Source organism: Dendrobates tinctorius, unplaced genomic scaffold, assembly GCF_039654945.1.
Source record: "Dendrobates tinctorius isolate UK_male_01 unplaced genomic scaffold, ASM3965494v1 ptg000003l, whole genome shotgun sequence".
Lineage (NCBI taxonomy): Eukaryota > Metazoa > Chordata > Amphibia > Anura > Dendrobatidae > Dendrobates > Dendrobates tinctorius.
The window spans coordinates 49,285,967-49,301,514 of NW_027361671.1; the positions used below are offsets into that span (position 1 = coordinate 49,285,967).

At 41.6% G+C, this 15,548-nt stretch overlaps 1 protein-coding gene across 4 annotated transcripts in view; it reads right to left on the reverse strand.

The window, feature by feature from the left end:
- Positions 1-15,548, reverse strand: part of EPB41L4A (erythrocyte membrane protein band 4.1 like 4A) — a 591,957-nt gene that overhangs the window by 47,500 nt on the left and 528,909 nt on the right. For 3 of the 4 annotated variants that reach the window (XM_073550634.1, XM_073550632.1, XM_073550633.1), the window contains 3 exons: positions 13,475-13,558; positions 10,929-11,036; positions 139-186 (listed from right to left, as the gene is read on the reverse strand). In XM_073550634.1, the coding sequence (XP_073406735.1) occupies positions 139-186; positions 10,929-11,036; positions 13,475-13,558 (240 nt within the window). The remainder of the gene's footprint in view (positions 1-138; positions 187-10,928; positions 11,037-13,474; positions 13,559-15,548) is intronic. The other variant, XM_073550667.1, reaches the window with a different exon arrangement.

The window sequence follows — 15,548 nt, forward strand, 5'->3', positions numbered from 1 at the left end:
ACACATCTGTACCTAGACAAAAGTGATGCCTTCATTGCCACAAGCGGGCATATTCTTTAAGGACTGTCTGTCATGCGACTGTATGTAATTATACATACGTTGTACAACAAGGTTTCTTATATTTGGTCCTATACGCACCTCCTTCTGTGCTTCAGATCAGAATCCTCACCACTGTTCTGTCCTTTCCTGCATATTGCAGAATACATAATTATACAGACATATATGAATTACAAGATATAAACATTTTAGTTTCCTAAAATATCTTAATTTTTATCAAAATGACAAATAAGACACGGCTGTATTATAATTTCATTATATTATCGTATCACATCACTAATAAAATACAAATACTCATAAAAGTTTGGAAAACATAACCAAAGACTGTAAAGGGAATATCAAGGTGCCAATGTATGTACGGTACGCTTGCCATCTTTTGGTCTGAGTGTTAGGAATTCCACAGACACCCCAATCATTTGTATGTGAAGTATATAGTGCTTATACTTCATTGGGTAGAACCATGTTAAGGGATTGTAGTGTTACTCATTGCAATTGTTCCTGATCACCCACATCAATTCAATATATTATATATATATATATATATATATATATATATATATATATATATATATATATATATATTTGTTTATTTTATATTCACAGTTGTAAATAGAATAATTCCACCCCCATTGCAAATTAGCTGACAAATTCCAGACAGGCTAAAATAAAGCAATCAAACAAACTACTTATATACCCCAATACAACTAATATAACAAGTGGCTTCTCCAAATTGAACACAAAATGCCACTTTCAATTACTTTCAGTCTCAGAAATATTAAACCCCACAGTTAGAGAATGGTCCAGGCTTCATCTACTTTCAAAACTTTCATTCCTCTTATGCAACGAGACCTTGAAATTACATAATACTTGATTTCCCCTTTTAGTCCTTATAAGCCGACCATCCTAATCTCTTGGCGGGAAAAAGAAAGGTGTAACAAACATTAAACTAATGGACTGAAGACAGGACTGTCCTCTCTAACTCACACAGCTTCTCCAGGTGTACACTTTTACTGGAAATTTCTTACAAAATGCTGTTTCGGTGGTACAGGACCCCTGAATTCCTAGGGTTAACAGATTCTAACTTGTGCTGGATATGTGGTACTCACAGAGGAACTGAAACTCCCAAAGTCTTAGTATCGTGACCATCCAAGTACTTTAAACCTAAGAAACATGATTTCCAAGCTCCTGTGATTGGAGCTGCGAAGCACCTAATCTCTATACATTAGAGACAATCCACTCCACCAACCCTCAGCGTGGCTATCTAAAATACTCCCAGTGCCCTGGCCTGATGAATTATCTAGTTAGGAAACACAAACATCTAAATTTTCCTTAAAACATGGTTACCTTGGATTTGGAAATCCTAAATCCTAATGCCACAATGCAACTATATTATGCCATGCAAGAAATCAGCTGCTATAGTGACGCTGTGCTGGAATGAGTATGATGCCAGATGAGGGGTGAGATTGTTCTATTTAATTGTCTTTTGCACTTTATTGATGACCACGAATGATCCCAAATATACATTTTGGGGAATCTATTTAATTTACATACATTATTAATATTTATTATTGTAGTGCCATTTATTCCATGACGCTTTACATGTGAGACATAATGGTTCCTTATGCACTACCATTTCATGATTTTAGCATGATTGGATAGATGGGTGTTTTGATGTCGTATTGGACGACGGTTCTATGATTTGATAAACTGCAAATGGTTCTGTTGCTAAGGGTTAATACTAAAATCAGAGTTGAAGTTTCGTTTTATCCATTCAATGTAAGGTTTCGTTTCTCCGTTTTTGTTGTTGTAAGATAAATTTTTATAATTGGCATGGCCTGTCATGAAACCAGACTGTTCCCATCTGTATAAGATAAGGGAGGTGGGAATGTTAAACTCTGAAGAATATGCCATTATACTACTTTCTACGCTATCTAGGTACGGACATATATGTAGTTTCCGGTTTTCTTGCAATATTATTGGCTTAAAAGTAAAATGATGCTATTGGTACTTGAGAACCTTGCATAATTAAGCAAAAGATTATAAAAGATGTGACTAAAATAAAGGGGCTTAGTGATCTGCCTCGATCCTCCCGTACAGAGACCCCGTCTCCGTGTGGTCATTTGAGTTGCTAGCAACACTGGAATAATTTGGAAATCACTGGCTCAACCGTGAAGGGTTAATTTAACTCTCTCCTTATCAGCTTGGCGCCCAACGTGGGGCCCCCGAACAGGGACGCCTCTGCCCCCGGAGGGCAACAAGACAAAGGACTCTCGGAGCGGACACAGGTGTTGGAAAATTGGGACTGATCACCCCCCACAATCACGGTAAGTTGGCAGTTATACTGTTCAGACTGACCGTTGGTGTGGTTTTCCTGTGCTTGTTGCTGCAAAGAGGATCTGAGGTTTGTCCCCGTGGTGGGGTGATTCATGGGTGGAATCATATAGAGGTGTAGTCCCGTTGGGGGCCCAGTGCTCGAACCGTACCTCATAAGGGACGGACACCCCGGATTGACCAGTGATTGTGGCTCTCTTTATAGTCAAAATATCCTGAATTCCCTGTTAGTAATCAGGGTGGTCATGTGATCGAAGATGGGTAGGATACGTAACTCAGGTATATATATATAGATATATATATATATATATATATATATATATATATATATATATAACCAGAGGTGTCCGGAGGGAGAGTCTGAGACGCCCTCCTCCTTTCACTGAGTACCACGAATTTTGGGCAATCCCAGAGGGGGATTATTGACCCGGTGGAACAAACTGAGACGGCCGCTCCAGTATTGTGCACAATTGAAGTAAGGGTATTTAGCTGTAAATGAGAGAATCTGTGGAAGGAAAAGAAGAATTTTGTGGCTTGGCACATGTATAATACAAAATAAAATTGTGGTACCGTGTTAGCCAGAAAAATAGATGTAATTATTCAAGGTGTGATACCTTTATTGGCTAACCAGAGAAATTATATTTGCAAGCAAGCTTTCAGGGCTCAGGCGGCCCCTTCATCAGGCTAGATTACAAGTGAATCACTGAGAAAAGATGGCAACATTTAAATAGGAATTACAACAGGACATGAGATGATGCTAGCTATAGACATCAAGGAAATCAAATTAAGGTTTTTGTTACACATGCAGATGAGGACCAAGTGTTCTATTAGAGATCTGAAGACCTTCTTGTGGAGGTGTGAACTGTGTCCATGTAATGAGTCATGAACCCAGGTGTCAAATTCAGTCCTATTGTTAGCGATTGGAACATATTTATAAATTTAAACTCCCAAATCTTCCTTTCTCTGTCACTATTAAAAAAAATGAAAAATGACCTTTCAATATTAGGACTTTTAGATCTGCCAAGCTGTGTCCAGGTCTAGAGAAGTGTATCCCTACAGGTGTGTCCAGCTCAGTCTTTATCGTATGTCTGTGCAGATTCATCCTTGTTTGTAGCTTTTGCTTAGTTTTCCCGATGTATGTCCCTGCATTGCACCTTGTACACTGTGTCATGTACACGACATTGAAGGATGGACATGAGAAAGAGTCCATGATCTTATAGTCCTGATTTGTGTTGGGTATGGGGACTTTATCTGTTGGTGATATGTGGGGGCAGGTCTTGCATTTCTTACTGTTACAGGGACTGTGCCTGTCTCTGAAGGTGATGTGAGGGTACTTCTGACAAGGATATTCCTTAGGTTGGGAGGCTGTTTGTAGGAGAGAAGTGGCAGTTCCGGGAACATTGCTTTCAGTCTGTGGTCTCTGTGGAATATGGGTTGGAGGTCTGCGATGTTTTTCTGAGTGATTATTATTATTATTTATTGTTATAGCGCCATTTATTCCATGGCGCTTTACATGTGAGGAGGGGTATACATAATAAAAACAAGTACAATAATGTTAACAACACAAGTCATAACTGGTACAGGAGGAGAGAGGACCCTGCCCGCGAAGGCTCACAATCTACAAGGGATGGGTGAGAATACAGCAGGCGAGGGTAGAGCTGGTCATGCAGCGGTTTGGTCGGTCGGTGGTTACTGCAGGTTGTAGGCTTGTCGGAAGAGGTGGGTCTTCAGGCTCTTTTTGAAGGTTTCGATGGTAGGTGAGAGTCTGATTTGTTGTGGTAGAGAGTTCCAGAGTAGGGGTGATGCGCGAGAGAAATCTTGTATGCGATTGTGGGAAGAGGAGATAAGAGGGGAGTAGAGAAGGAGATCTTGTGAGGATCGGAGGTTGCGTGCAGGAAAGTACCGGGAGACGAGGTCACAGATGTATGGAGGAGACAGGTTGTGGATGGCTTTGTATGTCATGGTTAGGGTTTTGAACTGGAGTCTTTGGGTAATGGGGAGCCAGTGAAGGGATTGACAGAGGGGAGAAGCTGGGGAATAGCAGGGGGACAGGTGGATTAGTCGGGCAGCAGAGTTTAGAATAGATTGGAGGGGTGCGAGAGTGTTTGAGGGGAGGCCACAGAGCAGGAGTTTGCAGTAGTCAAGGCAAGAGATGATGAGGGCATGGACTAGGGTTTTTGCAGATTCTTGGTTAAGGAATGAACTGATTCGTGAAATATTTTTGAGTTGAAGTCGGCAGGAAGTGGAAAGGGCTTGGATATGTGGTTTGAAGGAGAGATCAGCGTCAAGGATTACTCCGAGGCAGCGAGCTTGTGGGACTGGGGAGAGTGGGCAGCCATTTACTGTAATGGATAGGTTCGTTGGGGGGGTCACGTGAGATGGGGGAAAGATGATGAATTCTGTTTTGTCCATGTTAAGTTTAAGAAATCTAGCGGAGAAGAAGGATGTAATAGCAGTCAGACATTGAGGGATTCTGGTTAGTAGGGAGGTGATATCTGGTCCAGAGATGTAGATCTGTGTGTCATCAGCATAGAGGTGATACTGAAAGCCATGAGATTCTATGAGCTGTCCCAAGCCGAAGGTATAGATGGAGAAGAGCAGGGGTCCAAGGACTGAACCTTGCGGGACTCTGACAGATAGGGGGCGAGGTGAGGAGAGAGAGCAGAGGTCTCTGAGGTGAGGAGGTGGTGTGTGAGTGGGAGACGCTGAATGTCCGGTCTGTTAGGTATGATGAATTCCAGGATAGGGCCAAGTCTGTGATGCCAAGAGATGAGAGGGTCTGTAGTAATAGGGAATGGTCCACTGTGTCAAAGGCAGCCGACAGGTCCAGGAGGAGGAGGACAGAGTAGTGTCGCTTGCTCTTGGCGGTTAAGAGGTCATTGGTGACCTTAGTAAGGGCAGTTTCAGTGGAGTGGTGTGACCGGAAGCCAGATTGTAAGCGGTCGAAGAAGGAGCAAGAAGAGAGATGGGAGGACAGTTCAAGGTAGACGTGTTGTTCCAGTAGCTTGGAGGCATAGGGGAGAAGTGATATAGGGCGATAGCTGGATACAGAGAATGGGTCAAGAGAGGGCTTTTTGAGGATAGGCGTGATAGTAGTTTTCTATCCTCATTGAACAGATCTGAATGTACCTTAGAGCTTGACTGTAGGTTCTAGAAAATGGATTTGGGATTTTGAAGAGTTGAGGGTGAGTTTGATGTTTGGGTGGAACTTGTTGCACATGAATTGTGTGACGAAGGTGTTAGGAAGAACAGAGGAAGTGAATTCTGATTGTTTTTATTGCTATGTGGAAAAAGGAAAATTGTCTAACACTGTGAAAAAGACAGAAAGTGTTGTGGTACAGGAGAGAATTGAGAATGTGATTAACGGAGACGACACTGAGATCGAGGTTAATGTGTCAGGGAAATAGTTAAAAGTGATGATTTGAAAAAAAAAAAAAAGAAAAAAAAAGCAAGCTAACAGCTGCAGCTGCTTCAGTACCCCCTCCCATCTTAGCCCACACCATATCCCCCTTCGCCCCCACCGCAGCTGCGAGTGCACAGCCAATCTCTTATCACTGGAGCACACAGCAAACTCTGCCCCCCCCCCCCAGACTTCAGCTACTGGGAATCCTGCTCCTCAGCCCCTCCCTGCTAATTCTGGCGATGCGCCAGACTCGAGCACTATCAGAGATTGTCATTCCCCTGCTGTTTTGATCGGAGTAGATGGTAGACCCAATTAATATACTTTTATAAACCCTATTTCTGTGGGACCCTTCCCCGAAGTTACTGCCCAGTTTGTAATCTCTCCCACATGCCCTGTAAATTTACCAGGGAGAGATTTATTATCGCAGTTCTGCTCCTGAATACAATTCCAAGATGATGGTCAGATGGTTTTTTTTTTTTTTTGTTATATAATCCCTATGTAGATGAAGACAGTGAGAAAATCTGTATTTTGCATGCCCTTCCTACAGTTATGATGGCCCTGATAGGCCCAGATCCACCCCCAATATTGCCTGAGGATCAATGACTCACCCCATACCTCTCAGAGACACTATCTAAACTCCTGTCAAAAGGGCCAAATGATATAGGGAAAATGCCTGTAGAACCAGTAAAAGTGTTTCTCAAACCTGGTGCCTAATCCTCATACTTTTTTTGTCCCAAATACCCCAGGATGCTGCTTGGTTTACAGTTATTGATCTTACCAATGCCTTCTTTAGCATTCCGTTATACCCAGACTGCCAGTTTCTATTTGTATTCACTTAACTGTCCATATTAACTGTCGTCCCTGCTATGTCACAAGGGGCCCAAAACAGTCCTAACCAGTTTGCAAAAAAATATGAGCAGGTGTCTTTTGCCATTGCTGCCACTGTTAGCCTCCTTAAGTATCTGGCAGCACTGAACTGTCGGGTTTCGGCCTCGAGACTTCAGTTCTGCCTTGGTCAAGTGATATTCTTGGGTCACTGTCTCCTTCAGGGTGTCAGACACCTCGCAGAAGAAAGAATAATAGCTGTCAGCTCCCTTCCTTTCCCAAAAGATGAAACTGAACTCCAGCGTTTTCTTGGACTATGCACTTATTGTTGTCAGTGGATACCAGATGCATCCCGCATAATGCAGCCCCTTTACAACGTCTTGAAAGACGGTATAATGAACTATAAGGAAAGATGGCAGTGATGAGGATTACCTCCAATATGATTGTTCCCAACTTTTGACTGAAGAAACAGCTACTCCACCAAATGTCAGTGAGAACCCACTCCCAAATCCTGATCTGGTGTTATACACGGACGGTTCAAGATATGCTGACGAGTTTGGTAGATTCCACACGGGATATGCTGTTACCACAGAGGACACTGTAGTGCACGCAGCTGCGCTCCCGCCCTCACAGTCAGCACAAGAAGCAGAACTCCAGGCTCTGTCTACTGCATGTACTTTGGCCAAGAACAAACGGGCTAATATATACACAGACTCACGGTATGCATTTGGTATTGCTCACGATTTTGGGGCTCTATGGGCCAATCGAGGGTTTATTACTACTGCCGGAACCCCAGTGAAAAATGCTGAAGCTGTTAAAGCCCTCATGGACTCGATCAAATTACCTACTCAGGTGGCTATTATCAAAGTTAAGGCGCACGGTCCTAGGAACAGTCCACAGACTGTTGGCAACACATTTGCGGATATGCAAGCAAAAGCCGCCGCTCTCTTATCCGTTGAACCAACCATACCAGCTATGGTGACCACACGCTCTCAGCGTAAACAGTTACAAGAAGCATTGACCCTACAAGAACCTGATGATCTACAACAGACTGAAGTTTTCTGTCGGACCCCGCGAGACCGCTTAATGACAATGCAGAGAATGTCTCCAAAGGAAGAGATGAAGCAATGGAAGACTGATGGGGCACAAATGGATAATGGTCTCTGGAAAAAGGACCAACTCGTGTGTCTCCCTAAGCGGATGTACCCTGCTATTGCCACATGGGCCTACACATCGAGGAAAAAATCAGACCCTCGCACTGGTGCAAAAATTCTACTGGGCCCCGGTTCTCCAGTTGGCCGGAAGCATTCCCTGTTACCAACATGACTGTAAAGACCACATCGAAGAAACTGGTGATGGAAGTTATATGCAGATATGGGGTTCCAGAAGTTGTTGAAAGTGATCAAGGCCCGGCCTTTTCTTCTCATGTGTACCAAGAAGTTCTGACAATGCTTGCATCCACTGTAGCCCTCCATACTCCGTACCACCCACAATCCAGTGGGAAAGTTGAGAGGTTGAATGGCACACTGAGGGGACAATTGACCAAAATGATGCAGGAGACTACGGCTCCATGGCCGGAGCTCCTACCCATTGTACTATACCACATTCGTACAAAATATGGCCTGTCCCCATATGAGATATTGTTTGGTACTAGGCCCCCAGTTGCAAATTTCCAGCCTCAGCAGTTATCAGAAGAGACTGACCGTGTTGTTCAATATGTTATTCTGCTTAGTAAAAATCTTGCTAACACCTATGTTCTAGTTTTCTTTTCCTTTCCAGATTCAGCAGAAACAGACACTTGTCATAACCTGATGCCTGGTGATTTGGTAGTCGTGAAGAAGTATGTCAGGAAGCACGGACTAGAACCCTTGTATGACGGTCCCTATGAAGTCCTCCCCATCACCCAACAAGCCAATAGCAAATGAAGGGGACATAATGTTTTGGTTTTCCGTATTTTTCATATTATTATTATTGGTAGAAGTTAAAAGTTAAAGTTAGAAGATATTCAATGACTCAGAGATTAATACGTTAAAGATAATGATCGTAATAAGGACAGTTGGTTGTTCAAACACCTTCTCCTTTTTCAATTCAGCCAATTGATTTAAGGGAATTGGGGGCTGAATAGCTGGGATCTTACAAAGTTTATTACACATTGCTGCCTGTATCCTTGTTGTATATGTGATACTAAAACTTGTTCTTTGGTGTATTTCTGTATGTATTAGGAAATTCTGCACTAAGACAGCTAATGATGATACCAAAGGTGTCGTTGCCTCTGCTTTTCTCTGTACCGATCTCAAAAGGCTACTTGATGAAGATGTTGAAGCCAAGCACATGGCTACCTACAAAAGATCTCCACCACCGTCATCAAAAATTGTTATTCGTGAACTGCAGTATATAGGGGGGATGGGTGCGCCGCGTCAGCCATGACTGGTAACACGGCATCAGTCATGTGAAGACCAGTACCCCTCAAGCTGTTAGCTTGGGATAGCACCTCTGATGCTGCATATGTGTTAAAAAAATTTATCTAGGGGGGAATGTTAAGGGTTAATACTAAAATCAGAGTTGAAGTTTCGTTTTATCCATTCAATGTAAGGTTTCGTTTCTCCGTTTTTGTTGTTGTAAGATAAATTTTTATAATTGGCATGGCCTGTCATGAAACCAGACTGTTCCCATCTGTATAAGATAAGGGAGGTGGAAATGTTAAACTCTGAAGAATATGCCATTATACTACTTTCTACGCTATCTAGGTACGGACATATATGTAGTTTCCGGTTTTCTTGCAATATTATTGGCTTAAAAGTAAAATGATGCTATTGGTACTTGAGAACCTTGCATAATTAAGCAAAAGATTATAAAAGATGTGACTAAAATAAAGGGGCTTAGTGATCTGCCTCGATCCTCCCGTACAGAGACCCCGTCTCCGTGTGGTCATTTGAGTTGCTAGCAACACTGGAATAATTTGGAAATCACTGGCTCAACCGTGAAGGGTTAATTTAACTCTCTCCTTATCACTGTGAGTTGGTGATCAATCTTTCCTTTGCCAATTTGAGGGAGGTGTAAGAAAATACCAACTGTTAGTGAATGTCATATATATGATGATGTTTACACAGATTCTGTGACAGATGTCTGTTATGCCCTAGGATTAGAGATGAGCTAATTTGATCGGGTCTAGGCTTATTCGGCAAGCTATAGCGCTTACCGAATAAGCTGCAGAGGGAACCCGGATATCTGGAGCGCGCCGGCTCATCAGCTGATCGTCGCCGCAGCTGCATGTGTCGCAGTTGTTTGACGGTCACTACACATGCATGGAGAGTCCAACAAACAGGCTCTCCATCCATGTGTCATGATTGTGACACAGCCGTGACACATGTAGCTGCGCAGCTGAACAGCTGATCAGCCGGCGCGCTCCAAGTACCCGGGTTCCCTCTGCAGCTTATTCGGTAAGTTAAATAGCTTGCCGAATAAGCACAGAACCGATCAAATTCGCTCAACGCTACCTAGGAGTAAGGCCTGAGGTTAAGCCATTTGTCACATATATGAGGTTATTATACTGACTCAATTATGGTGGTAATGCACATAGTTTATTAATACAGTGTCCCAATATAACCAGAGATGGTATTGACAGCTGCTATTTTTAAATTACACTATTTTGGGTATTAAATGGATAAATTATTAAAAGTTACATTTTATCCTCTACTACTTGCTATATTCTACATTTATCACATTGAGGTTGTTACTATTGTATTTAAAATGGAAACTATGCAATATGTTCCATTTCACATGCAATTTAATTATTTAAAAATCATACAATGTGATTTTGTGGATTTTTTTTTAAGATTCTGTCTCTCACAGGTGAAGAGTACCTACTATAGAAATAACAGACCTCTCCATTCTTTGATATATGGCATATTTTTCAAGTTTTCCCACCTTCATATACTTATTTTCCCCACTGCACAAATAAACACACTCAAATGTAAAAGGACCATTGTCCACCGTAAGGACGTCTTTTCATATGGAACCCCTTGCCTTCTATACTGTGTATTGTTGGGAATAATCCAGGTAGCATCTTATTGGTTGGATGCAGTCTGCTGGAAGATTTATGTGGCGATCATCTCAGGTAGCGCTCTAAATACAGCTCTTTATTATCCATCGCTGTGTTTTATACCATTCTTAGAGCAGACATTGGCCGTTCAGCCCCCAGAATAATGATCAAGATGCTTCTATGTAGTCCGGCAGCAGTCCTTAGCATGTGTTAACCATCAGCCTACGTACTATAGATACAGAAGGAAGAAAACAATGGGATGCTACTGACCTCCTCATAGGCTGTCCCGACTCATTTTCACTCCCGGACTGATTGCGCCGCCGAGGACTGGGGAACTTTGGTGACTTTGTGCGGTCATTGGGAGAATGATAAAGACCACTGAAAAGAGTGAAGCATTTAATTCTCTGGTACATGTGTCCTTTATGCAGATTATTGCAGTACAGCGGAGTAAGTGGATCTTTCTAATAGCACTCACAGAATGACACACTTGACCCATGAAAATTAAGGCCTGGGATTGAGAAGTGTTTCACTATGCAAAGGAACAATTCTCAGTCAGGCTTCACTTCAAAATGATTTTGTATGTATTTGGTGATCCTGAAGTCTTAGTACTCTGGTAGCCTACCATATATTACATGTACAGTAAGGGAACTATATACAGTCATATGTTAAAGTTTTGGCACCCCTATTAATGTTAACCTTTTTTCTTTCTTCAATTTTGTTTTTTGCAACAGCTAATTCAGTTTCATATATCTAATAACTGATGGACTCAGTTATATTTCTGGATTCAAATGAGGTTTATTGTACTAACAGAAAATGTGCAATCTGCATTTAAACAAAATTTGACCAGTGCAAAAGTATGGGCACCCTTATCATTTTCTTGATTTGTACACTCCTAACTACTTTTTACTGACTTCCTGAAGCACTAAATTGGTTTTGTAACCTCATTGAGCTTTGAACTTCATAGCCAGGTGTATCAAATCATGAGAAAAGGTATTTAAGGCGGCCACTTGCAAGTAGTTCTCCTATTTGATTCTCCTATGAAGAGTGGCATCATGGGCTCCTCAAAACAACTCTCAAATGATCTGAAAACAAAGATTATTCAACATCGCTTTTCAGGGGAAGGATACAAAAAGTTGTCTCAGAGATTTAACCTGTCAGTTTCCACTGTGAGGAACATAGTAAGGAAATGGAAGAACACAGGTACAGTTCTTGTTAAGCCCAGAAGTGGCAGGCCAAGAAAAATATCAGAAAGGCAGAGAAGAAGAATGGTGAGAACAGTCAAGGACAATCCACAGACCACCTCCAAAGACCTGCAGCATCATCTTGCTGCAGATGGTGTCACTGTGCATCAGTCAACAATACAGCGCACTTTGCACAAGGAGAAGCTGTATGGGAGAGTGATGCGAAAGAAGCAGTTTCTGCAAGTACGCCACAAACAGAGTCGCCTGAGGTATGCAAAAGCACATTTGGACAAGCCAGTTACATTTTGGAAGAAGGTCCTGTGGACTGATGAAACAAAGATTGAGTTGTTTGGTCATACAAAAAGGCGTTATGCATGGAGGCTAAAAAACACAGCATTCCAAGAAAAATACTTGCTACCCACAGTAAAATTTGGTGGAGGTTCCATCGTGTTTTGGGGCTGTGTGGCCAATGCCAGAACCGGGAATCTTGTTAAAGTTGAGGGTCGCATGGATTCAACTCAGTATCAGCAGATTCTTGACAATAATGTGCAAGAATCAATGACGAAGTTGAAGTTACTCAGGGGATGGATATTTCAGCAAGACAATGATCCAAAACACCGCTCCAAATCTACTCAGGCATTCATGCAGAGGAACAATTACAATGTTCTGGAATGGCCATCCCAGTCCTGAATATCATTGAACATCTGTGGGATGATTTGAAGCGGGCTGTCCATGCTCGGCGACCATCAAACTTAACTGAACTGGAATTGTTTTGTAAACAGGAATGGTCACAAATACCTTCATCCAGGATCCAGGAACTCATTGATAGCTACAGGAAGTGACTAGAGGCTGTTATTTTTGCAAAAGGAGGATCTACGAAATATTAATGTCACTTTTATGTTGAGGTGCTCATACTTTTGCACCGGTCAAATTTTGATAAAATGCAGATTGCACATTTTCTATTAGTGCAATAAACCTCATTTGAATCCAGAAATATAACTGAGTCCATCAGTTATTAGATATATGAAACTGAAATAGCTGTTGCAAAAACCAAAATTGTCATAAAGAAAAAAGGTTAACATTTATAGGGGTGCCCAAACTTTAACATATGACTGTATCCAAGTATTAGGAACAGATAAAATTCTGTTGCATCCAGGTAAATCAGATCAATAAAAATAACCTGTGATCATTTTTTTGAACAGGGATTAGTGTTTGTAATCATACACCTGTCAAGCACTGTACAGATGCAGCCCTAGTTCTGATGTATGGGGTCTATGAGGTGCATATATTTTCCTTCCTTGGGGCATGCAATGCTTTTTTCTTATCGAATTGGAATGTAACCTCTGTATGTCTCATTATAAAACCAGAGGTACATGGAGATATAGTATGGGCCCATAGGAGGCTGGCACCACATTGATCTTTACAAATACAGATGTGTAATAATAGCCATGTGCATGAGCCCTATAAAGGCCATCACTGCATGAATTTAATTCTATATATAATAGTGTCCGTAATGAATGCAATTTATCATTATAGGCGAGATAAAGGAAAGGTTAGGAATCAGTACATATGCATTACACAGTCAGCCTACAAAATAACACAAAAAAAAAAACAACACTTTTTAAAGCACAGTACCTTGCAGAGCCGTTTTCTTCCCAAGGGGCACTTCCTTTACTTCTTTGGGTATCTAGGCTGTTGTCCCGTTTGACCTTCTTAGAACTGCAGAAAATACATAAATGAAGAAAAATGTGAATCACCTTTACAAGATTTACAAAATATATTCTTCACTACTTTATTGGACCTAATTGTACATCAAAATTCCAGGTATGGCTAGGTTCATATCATGTTTAGGATCTATGCCGGAAACATATGCACACAAAAATGCCTTCAATGTATACATCTAATACACCCATTGACTTTCATAAGAGTGTAATTTGGCAAGCATTTCGTCGATACAGTTTGGCGCACCCGTTGCCTCAAATTGTAAGCATAGTTGCTTATTCTTGTAAGTAGAACGTTATATAAAAACGACCGTAACAGCAACAATGAGCGTTAATATCAACATTAGGGATCTTTTTTTTATCTTGCAGTAAAAGACTTGTGGCCAAATACAAAGCAGCTGTAGCACTGGTCGTACTCCACAATTATTATTCATATAGTCTAAGATCAGGTGGAGAAGAAAGATAGAACGGATGTCTCCAGCAAATCATGAGAACACCACATAGAACCATTACTGTTTACTGGTCAAACAGTGATAAAATATGCACATTTGCACTATACTTGCAGTTTCTATCTGCCATTGTTCTCCTGCTATGTCTTTTCCTAAGCTTTGCAGTGTACTGCTCATTGCCAAGGAGACCAGCCACCACTGATGTCTAGGAGTGGTGGCAGAACATGCACAGTTTGTGTTGAGGTCAGTCAGGATCTTGAACATGCGCTTTAGCTCCTGATCCTGGCTGACTCTCTATAGTCCCATTCATTACTATAAAATGGCTCCTGGGCATGTACAGTAGCCCAGGAGCAGTTCTAAAGTGCGGTCACCTTTCTCATCAGTTCATTATCTGGCCGCTGCTCACCTCCGCAATCAGCTCATGAGAACTCCAGGAAGGTGAGAGGTCGGGAAGCATTGTGTTCCTGAAAACTGATTTAACTGGAAAGTTAATCAACTTTCTAAAAAAAGTCTTCATAAAATAATTGTCTTCTCATCAGTGTTCTTCTCAACAACTGAGGAACACAATGCTTTTCAACCTCTCACCTTCCTGGGGCTCTCAGGAGCTGATTGTGGAGGTGAGTAATGACTGGATCATGAGCTGATGAGGAAGGTGACTGCTCTATAGAACGGCTCCTGGACTATTGTGCATGCCTGGGAGCCATTTTACAGAAATTAATAGGACTATAGAGAGTCAGCCAGGACCTCAATGCAAACTGTGCATGTTCTGCCACCACGCCTAGAGATTAGTGGTGTCTGGTGGATATATACATTTTATCCCAATTATATATACTATATAATCCCAAAGTTCCATGTCAATAAAGCAGTGTAACCACCACTCTATTCATCTCTGGGGGGTCTATGGGACCCCTATTGTGCATGTGTTACCATCATTTCTAAAACCAGGAATGGTTAAAAAGAGTGGTCTCACATGGATATTACACTCCATTTACAAGACTAACATGGGATCTCTGTGCTATTACTCTGTGGGGTTCCGAGTGGTGGAATCCCCATCATCATACACTTACCACTTGTCCTGAGGATAGGAAATAAAAATTGGTGGTGGGATCAGTATTCTAAATAATTCAGTGATTACAAGCTCTTGTGGGATATAGGAGGATACAGTATAGAAATCTATATCCAGTGTGTATAGTTAAAGTGTTGAACAAATGAAGAACACATACATATTCCAAGAACGACATATCCCATAATTTACAACGTTTCACAGCATCAATTACTGATGCAAACTAATGTTTCGTTTTACGTCAATGGAGAATTTATTTTCCCTGTCTGCGCTTGTTCTAGAGAAATGAATACATGTACACGGGCTTGTACAGAACGGAGAAGTCATTAGTAGAACAATCACAGCAGGGAGAACAATGACTGCATGTGTGAGGCTGGGGCAGCGCCGGCGAAACTCTACCCAGCTACAGCCGTACACTTGTGAAACAAAACACCAAATACATAAATTGTTTCCTCGAAGAAAGATAAAGATTTTGT